We start from the raw sequence: 9,502 nt of genomic DNA, 5'->3' as shown, positions 1-9,502 counted from the left end.
TAACTGGGCTTTATTAATTTATATTGGAATATAATAGACAAAATGGCCTTCATTGATAAATAGACTAAATATGGTGATAACGTTTGATTTATTTTTTTGTCTTAGACTTGGCCTTTCCTTTTTTTCCTTTTGATTCTTTGTATAGGACCATTAATACTATTTACTATTATTACTGGTTACCACGATTTTAGAAACCAAAACTGCAACATTTTCAGCTGCTGTGGGTGCACTGTGTTCATTGCACTGTGTCAAACGGACTAAAATCTTTAAGCCACCTGTTCCCCCCTTCACCTGTGATGGTGCTGCACCATCACAGGTGCAAGAACCACTGAAATAAACGATGCAGAAACCTCTGAAGAAGACACTTTTCATGAAATGTAAACAAAAATGGAGTGGTGTAAGATTTTAGCGGTTGTAGAATTTTTCTTTAGTCTTTGGCTAAAAACTACGAATCATTTCTCCTGCTAGCATTGGACTCACATGTTTGTTTTGGCTGTGTTTACCCACAATGCCCTATGCTGTAGTCCTCTTCCTGTTTTTGGAGCGGTCTCTGTTTTACTTGGCATTCACATGTATTCTAACCACACCAGACTTCATTTAAATTAAACTGAGAGCCAAGTTGTCTTTTTAACCTCATCAGAGGTTGATTGCACATTCACATCTTCCCAAATAAACCAGACTTTCTAGGAAAATGAACTAGAGTTCATGTAAAACAGGGCTGGTGTGACTGCACCTTATTTACACACAGAAAAATTCTAGTTTTCTAGTTAGCCTTCAGGCAATTGGTTAACCTAGTTTTATTTCTATGACCAATTTATATAAGGCATATCCAAATAATGGGGGTGAATATAAATTTGTACTTACAGTTTTTGGATTCTTAGTTCTAAAACATTTTGAAAACCTTGGGGCATTGTCCTGAGAATTCACAGATATGCCCTGCTTTGTGTTTGTTTTCACAGAAATTCTACCATGAATCTAATAAACTAGTGTTTATCTCCTGACACATATTAATTATAGGCACTGCATTTGTTAAGCTATGATTAGAAGGGTCATGAGTTAAATTACAACTTATGTAGAGTATGGGTTGATGTAGGGTTGGTTTGATGCTAATCTTGTGTGTAAGGCAGATATCAAAGAATCTGTTTAATGGGTTTGGATGATTTGTACAGTGATGTTAAAAATTCCAGATCAGAATAATTCCCTGAGGTTTTCCTGACTTTTCATGTGAAAATCACATATATATATATTTCAGGGTTAGTATAGACATGAAATGCTCACAGTCCTGTTTTGTTTGCTCCTAAGGTCATAAAGGCAATAGATGAAGGCTACCGACTCCCAGCGCCCATGGACTGCCCTCCAGGCTTGCACCAGCTAATGCTGGACTGCTGGCAGAAAGACAGAGCCGAGCGTCCAAAGTTTGATCAGATTGTTGGCATCTTGGATAAAATGATCCGCAACCCTAACACCTTGAAAACCCCAGTGGGAACATGTACAAGGTAAGGAAATAGAACCTTAAATAACTCATTTTAGAGGTGATCCCCTGCAATAAAGAATTTCTACTTTTATTTCAGTGCATTAATAGATGATCTAAAGTGTCCCATGGATGATTTAGCCTCTCTTGTTCAAAGACAGAAAATAATTCCAGGAGAATCGATTGGAATAGCAGCCTCTATATGGCTTTATGGTCAATAAGAGGGCTTTTAAATCAATCTCTGTAATGAGTTCCTAGTACTTTGGAGAGCAGAGGGAGTGCCAGCCCTCACTCCAACATTTGTCAGATGAATTCTATTTGCAATCAGACCACACTTTGCTAAGGTGAAATTAGAGGTTACAACTGGTTAAAAAGCCTTTTATTATATGGATACTGCAGGAGATGTATTCCCCAATCTATTTTAAATTGAAATGATACTGATAAAAATCTTTTTCTAAGTAGAAGCTGACATTGTTCATCTACTTATGAGTTTTATTTGGATCAAAGCCTCGATGCAACACATTTTTTCCCTGCTTTTCCCAATTTACCGCCCTGCTGGATGCCGTTGGTTGCTGCTTTGTTTCACCTCCTGCTTGATTATGATGTCAGCGGAACACTTCCTTTCCACATTAGACATAAATGTCTCTCTGTGCTCATCTTGCAGACCAATTAGCCCCCTCTTAGATCAGAGCACACCAGACTTCACCACTTTTCGCTCAGTAGGAGAGTGGCTGGAAGCCATCAAGATGGAGCGATACAGAGACAACTTCACTGCAGCCGGCTACAGTTCCTTGGAGTCTGTAGCCAGGATGTCAATAGAGTAAGTAGATATGAAGCATCGTGGAAAGGCATTAAAATACTTCACTATTTTTAATCTCCATATATATAGTGAGAATTTCAATTCAACTACTTAACTATAAAAGCCTAGAAGAAATTATAAATCAATTAAACTCAAGTTTCTGCTGTCTTGATATCATCCCCACAACTTTCCTGAAGAAAGTCCTGTCTGTCATTGTGTCTGATCTGATTCATATTGTAAACTCAAGTGTTCAAACCAATGACAAAAAAGAACAATCTGGAATTACAGGCTGCTCTCCAACCTCCCATTCATCTGAAAAACATATTGAAAAAGCTGTTTCAACAGTTAAATATCTTCCTAACTATAACCAACTACTTTAATGTCTGTCAGTCTGGTTTCCATGGTTACCATAGTACTGAGATTGCCCTGGTCAAAGTGTTCAGTGACATCCATATGAATATGGACTGTGAAACGACTGGAGAGTTGGGTAAGCCTCTCTGGTCTAGTACTCAGCTGGTTCCAGTCTTGCATAAAGAACTGAGAAATTCTGCCATAAATTAGAACGTCTCATGATTGGGGTGGGAGTTGTGGGTTTTTTTTTTTTTTTATTCCACTATAGATCCTGTAGCAGTCATTACCATGGGTGATTGAAATACAGAGACACATGGAAATGAAGAAACAAACATGCAAATAGCTGAAATCAAAATGGGTCACAATGTAAAGTGTGACATCATCATGATCTAAAGCTTCTCTCATACATTCAGCTATGTATATTGACATGGCTGAAAACGTTATACAGGTCAAAACATGTTGTATAGTTAGAAATTATTTAGTTTATCAATAATGCATCAGGCTTATGATCATCCTTATGTTAAATAATGCATTAGTGTTGGTATGGAGGGTTTGAAATTTAGTGCCACAGAGTCACAACAAAGTCTTTTTTGCCATGACAGATGCCTTTTTCCTAATTCCTCATGATCTCATGACCATATTGGGATGAAAGTACATCCCTCTACACATTGTGTATAAGTGTCCCCTAGTGATCAAAAAATTATTACCTAATTAATCAGAGAAAAGGTTGGACTGCCATGCGGTTAACAATACTTCAAGCATTTAGAATAATGAGGTTAGGCCTGTCACCATCACTTTGCTGGGCGAGATATTGACCCATAAATGATTGGGATGAAACATAATATTATTAATTAATACAATGTTAAATGGCATAATAATGCAGATATGCCCTCTCAAAGATCAATACTAATGTCTAAAGGTAAGGTAATTTTATTTATATAGCACATTTTCAGCAACAAGGCAATTCAAAGTGCTAAAGATCATTTAACACTAGAACTAGAAGACATTTTAATTATTCAAAATAAATAAACCAAAAACAAATAAAATTGATTAAGAAGTCTTTGTAAACAAACCTGACCTTCAAAATATATTAATCTTTGGGCTCAGACAGGAAAAACAGGCAATACTGCCAGTTAGGACTTTTGTGAAAACAGTGTGAACTTACTACTTTTTACTGGGTGTTAAATGTTTACAGCAGTTTTTGAAATGCTGGTTTTACAATGAGATGAAAGGGTAGCATCTCTTTAATAATTAAGCAAATTGTCTTAAGTGCAAAAGGAGTTTTAGTGAGCACAATTTTGTGATGTCCTTTTTGTAATTTTTGTCTGGTAAACAAGTGAGTTTGGACTGTCACTCAGACAGAATTGTAGTGTTTCTGTTTTTTATTTTTGAAGCTTAAATCAGATGACTACATTTTAGACACTTGAAACATGAGACAGAAACATGTTTAGTTGCTATTGTTTTACAACAAGTTCAACGTACCCGCTACACACTTTAAGTGGTTGACCACTTCCACTCAGTCTGAATTCAAAGTGATCACAGACTGCAGCTGTCATGTTCAGCGTTTTCTCCAGCGTTTCCCTGGATTGCTCCTTCCCTCAGGCATTCATGCTATGCTGTGCGGTAGCAGGCAGGTAACTGATGCCAGAGCTTAGTTGTCCTTGACGCACAAGGAGTGGCAAGCCACAGTGGCAGACCAAAGTCATCACGACCCACGGTGAAGCCAACACATGTGACGCAATAGTGACTACTGTCGCAAACGCTAAACATTTTTTTTAACTTTATTTTGTTCATATCATTTCTCATGAACAAATTTCTTCGGTCGATAGCAAGAAAAGCACAAGCGATTGTCGCCTCATCGCACAAGTTCCAGGGGTAACGAACAGAGCCGCATCACCTCATGTGTTGAGCCCGTTATGCTTTTTCTGCAAGGTGAAGATATTTTTCATCCAGTCTCTGGTAGAAAATGAGAGAGACGTGACAAAAACAAACAAGCATGCAAGTGGAACACATCAACCTCATTTTAATTTATCATGCAAAAAATTGATTTATTGCAACAGTCCTAAATTAGGTGAACAAATCAAGCATCTGCATAGAATGGCATTAGATTAAGTTGTGTTAGTGAGTCAGTACTGCAAAGCATTAATTCAGTCTATCAACCAAATGTTCCAGGATTGTTCCAAAGGCATTTTTGATGTGCTTTTTGGATATGCTGCAGATGTATCATGTATCATGCTAAACATTTTGATGGAAACAGAGGAAAGATATTTGATAGAACATGATAGCATAAAAATTTCAGTAGATAAAAATGACTTCCTAAAAATAAGTTGCAGAGAATGCCACTGTTATGCTGTCTGTTTTATTACCAGAGCTTTTGTAATAACAGGTCTTATTCAGATTTTCACATGCTTGACTTTGTTAATGCTGTTTTTTTTTCCATTTTCACAATGCAGAGTTTATATGCTCAACAAGAGTTCTGCGTGTTTCGGTTCCACCCAGAGGAGCTGAGCTCATTTTTCAACAACCGCTTCATTCACATCTCTTTTATCAGCATGGATTTATACATCCACAGAAACTGTTATTTCCCTGCCTGCTAGTTTGCTCTGCTTATTAGTTTAACACTATACATGAGCTCTAACCTCATATGCTACAAAGAACTACTGTCTCTTAAAAACAATTCATCTAAAGCCTTCTCTCATTTTAGGGCTAAAAGAATACAGCGAAAATTCCCTTCTATACACGAGGCGGTTCACTGACTCCTTCCGTTACGCTTTTGTCTTGTATCATTTCTCAAAAGCTGTCTTCATAAGCATGCAAACACTGGATTGCCCATGTATATCTATTTTTAGAGCTAAATCAGGTCACTCCATTAATGCCATTGCTTTTCCCAACAAAAGACAGAAGAACTTGTTTCTGCCGTTGGTTTGATCAGATGAGCCCTCAGATAAAATATACATCTATAGTGGGGAAAAGTATTGAACAGGCCTGTCAGTAATAAGCAATAAATCAATTGCCTGATAAATTAAAATGAGCTCAATTTGCATGATTTATCTCTTTTTCTCCTTTTGAAGGGCGATTTTGTTTACAGAGACTTCATAGTTTATTTTTTTGTTGTTTTTGTTATTCTATTTTTTTTATTTTGGATATTTCAATTGTCTTCCAGTTCCAGTGTTAGATGTTCATTCGAAACTAACTTTTATTGATCTTTGAGAATGTGTTCTTGCATTGTTGTGCCATAACCATTATGTTTCTTGCAAATTGTCTCTAAACAACAATATTATGGCTTATTGCAACAACTTCAGGGAAAATGTATCGTCCAGCAAACTTTTACAACATTTTCTGTATAGTACAAGGTCCTGATAGAGCCCTTTGTTTTCACCCGTCATAAGATGTTTCTGGTGTGATATATCTTTACAATGAGAACCTAATTTAAACTAAACTAGCTGGTTTTAACTGGCAGTGCTTACTTCATAAATGGTGATGGATTTAACTTTCTATGTCCTATTTCTTCATGAATATCTGCTCAGTGTGTAATTGTACTTCATCATACATAATGTATGGACTGTTTGGTTTTCATGAATTCTTTCCAGTTTCTGGTGGAAATTTTGTCAGTAGTTGACATGCTGAGAACTTATTTTCTCAGCTGTGTATAATGTAAAAATCTGTTCATTGAAAAGAGACTTGAGTCTATAACAGGCTCCATTTGTACAGTGATGGATGTGTTGTCTTGCAGGGATGTGATGAGCTTAGGAATCACACTAGTGGGCCACCAGAAAAAGATCATGAGCAGCATACAGACTATGAGAGCCCAGATGCTGCACCTTCATGGTACAGGAGTCCAGGTGTGACACGCTGCAACGGGACGCCTCTGTCAGGGTAAAAACACTAAGGCAGGACTAATCTGGAGCAGCGCCTGGTCAAAGTACACGGATATCTGCTGTGTCTGACTCCTCCTACTGCGTCTGGAGGGAAATCATTCCTTTGTTCCTCAGCGAAGGAATGAGGTCCGTTTCTTCAAAGGGCCCTAAAGAGAGGAAAGGGCAAGAAGCAGCGACAAAAATCAACTACCTGTATGAGATGACTTGTTTTTCTTTCTTATTTGTAGACGCGCTTAAGAACTCAACTACATATCAAGGGGCGAGTCAGAAATGAGTTTTATTACCTTAATGATGGAATTAAGCGCACACCATAGATGTGAATTTCCTTTACAAAGCAAATGGAAATTGCTTTGGTTCCTTTTTCTACAGTCTTTATTTTCTGTGTGCTTGCCACAAGGAAATACTGTGGCATCCACAGGACTTGTTTTCCTCCTGGTCCTTGGATGTGACAACAGGGTAACTCTTATCCAGATGCCGACAGAGCTTTGCGTTGCAGATTTCAAGGGACTGTTTGTGCTGAGTCGTGCAGAACTGAGCTGGTTGCAGTTTTTGTCTTTCCTTTAACTTGTTTTTAACATCCTTATTGCATCCCAACATGCTTGTTTGCAGCCCAGGAAATGGGGTATGTCGCAATCTTCAGACTTTTGAATAAGTTTGCACAATAAAGGCAAACTTTTCCTCTAGTCACATGGTTTTTATATCAGAGTAGCAATATCTATTAGTCAGAATTCACAACAGGACACAAAGTCTTAGAACTTATGAAAATCTGCGAGCACAGTTCAAAGATTGTATTCAATTTGCAGCCACTCTGTAGTTCTGCTATCATTCTGCCTAAAATCTTGCACATAGTTTGTTCCTGCAAATTGGATGGTGTTTAAGGTTGGATCTCGGAACAGAGGAGATGTCATACTGCCTTAAAACATATTTAGATTTAGTATTTACAATGCTTTAGGTACTTTAATGGCGATGCTATGTGTGGCTCCTTTAGAAGTTTTTGTCATTTTTTTTCTTGTGGTGTGATGTCTTCTTATCTGTGACTAGATCTGGTGTGCACAAACTCAGACTATTACCAGGAATGACAGATTCAGTCGGGAAGAGATTGACTAAAAGAGCAATAATTACCAGGGAGAAGCAGTCTTCAACAGAGATCCTTTATGGTGCTATGTATGAAAAGCATGTGTGTGCTACTGTGTGCTGACAAACCCTTTGGAAAGATTCTGTCGCCCCCAGAAAGGAGAAGGAATGTACCTCTGTGACCTAAAATGCTTTGGAGCGCGCTCAGAAACGTGCCATGCCAAGTCATCAAATGAAATAGTCATGTTGTGTTTTGCCTTTATGATATGGTAAACATTTGATGAAAATCTAACAAAGCATGGAAATGTCAAGCTGAGTTGTCGCAAAGATGAAAGTGGCACCATTTGAAACTCTAAAAAGGTGCAAATTAGCCATGCTAACATCATCCTCCAACACATTGCACCACCCAGATATCAAAGAGATCCTTTGGGGTTGGCGTCTGAAAAAAACCCGGGACCAAAGGATGGAGTCTTCATCAGACGCAGGCCTTGCTGGTAAATCCTTCCGTCCTGGCTCCGCGGGCAGCTGCGCAGCTCCTCTTGTTTATTTATGCGTCTCCGCCGCTCTTCCCTCACAGGCGTGGATGTGACGGAACATGCATTGAAATATGCTCCTCTTTTTTTCCGTGTGACTTTGTGTGGAAAACAGAGCAGAAGCAGAGGCACGATGTGTTTTAAGGCTGATCAACCTCTTTGGTGCCATCTGTCGCTACTTCAAAAACGAAAAAATGTTTTCTTGTTAACTGAATGTGACTTATTGCAATTTTCTTTGATATAAAGATGTATTTATTCAACTGTCATAATATGGGGGGTTGGGTCACTGACAACAATCATTGCAATTTATTTCACTGCTGCCAGAACCTCCTAATATTGTATTAATGTATTCCTGAATGTTTCACCTCCAGGACATAGAGAAACAAGATTTTTAGTGAAACAGAAGCTTGAGTCTTATCCAAGCTCTGTGGCATTTCTGTGCTTCATTCACATCTTTCTGATGCAAGAAAATGGGAGATAGACCCAGTCACTAAAAACAAGAGATGGAAAAAATGGTTTGCAGCATGATCACGGCTATCTTTCTCATTGAGCATTTTAAGATCAACTGACATGAAAGAATCAAATGTCCAGGTATCGTAAATTCCGGACTAAAACAAAAAGAAAAAAAGGGGTTCACATTTAGCCCCCACTCATCTGACATGAGTTATTTACACACAAAGGTTTTTGGATTTTTTTTTTTTTTTACTTTTAATGAATTATCTACCTGTAATACAAACAGGTAAATGCTTTTTCCCAAACGTGCATGTGATATGATCATTGAGTGCTATCTTCATCTTCCTCTTGTACATTAAAGCCACTAAAGTCGTCTTCTTCATCTTCTTCAGTGACATTCTCACACAGATTTCCTCAGTCTCTCTTTGTTGTCACTCTCAATGTCACTTTCATCTTAAGGCAAATTTGCTATTGACCTTGTGCTGTCCTCTTCATCACGCAGCAGTCCAGCCTTTCCAAACACGCTAACTAAGAATTTGCTACTGAAGATGGAGTCTGGCCCTTTGTGTTTTGTGCACTCCGGTTTAATGGTAAAAGTAATACGCAGCAGTAGCAGCCACTGCATGCAAATTGAACAAATAGATACAATGTAAATGCAACAAAAAACATTCAGATTCAATCTCCTTAAATTCTTTGGATGTTTTTCAAGGCAGTGGATGTTCTTACTGTTTCATTTAGGCTGATGCTTTCCGTCAGGTGATTAGTTTCTGATGTTTGAAATTAGCTGATTGTCATTTTTAACACAATACTTTGTTTTCATTTGTATTAAAAGCTGATTTTGTGTGAAAGTTCTTTTTTATGCAAACACATTTGACTAACTGAAATAAACTGACCCAGTTTATTTTTAAATGAACATGGAATGAGATATGCATCTGATTCTTTT

The 9,502-nt window shown here is 37.9% G+C and overlaps 1 protein-coding gene across 1 annotated transcript; it reads left to right on the top strand.

Moving 5' to 3' along the window:
* Window positions 1–1,204: 1,204 nt before the first annotated feature.
* On the top strand, window positions 1,205–8,301 carry LOC106942553 (ephrin type-A receptor 7-like). Its single transcript, XM_015025876.1, has 3 exons — window positions 1,205–1,496; window positions 2,136–2,291; window positions 6,355–8,301. Exons 1-3 carry the CDS (start codon window positions 1,345–1,347, stop codon window positions 6,467–6,469), a joined length of 423 nt encoding a protein of 140 aa, XP_014881362.1. The 5' UTR covers window positions 1,205–1,344; the 3' UTR covers window positions 6,470–8,301.
* Window positions 8,302–9,502: the final 1,201 nt, after the last annotated feature.

This window comes from Poecilia latipinna, unplaced genomic scaffold (genome assembly GCF_001443285.1).
Source record: "Poecilia latipinna isolate Pla-1442-1.1 unplaced genomic scaffold, P_latipinna-1.0 Scaffold4375, whole genome shotgun sequence".
NCBI classification, from domain to species: Eukaryota; Metazoa; Chordata; class Actinopteri; order Cyprinodontiformes; family Poeciliidae; genus Poecilia; species Poecilia latipinna.
This window is presented reverse-complemented; position numbering and strand designations above follow the sequence as displayed.

Coding starts and splice junctions, on each gene's coding strand:
- LOC106942553 (XM_015025876.1), top strand. CDS start 1,345: ATGGACTGCCCTCCAGGCTTGCACCAGCTAATGCTGGACTGCTGGCAG. Junction 1,497..2,135: donor CCAGTGGGAACATGTACAAG/GTAAGGAAATAG, acceptor CTCATCTTGCAG/ACCAATTAGCCCCCTCTTAG. Junction 2,292..6,354: donor GTAGCCAGGATGTCAATAGA/GTAAGTAGATAT, acceptor GTTGTCTTGCAG/GGATGTGATGAGCTTAGGAA.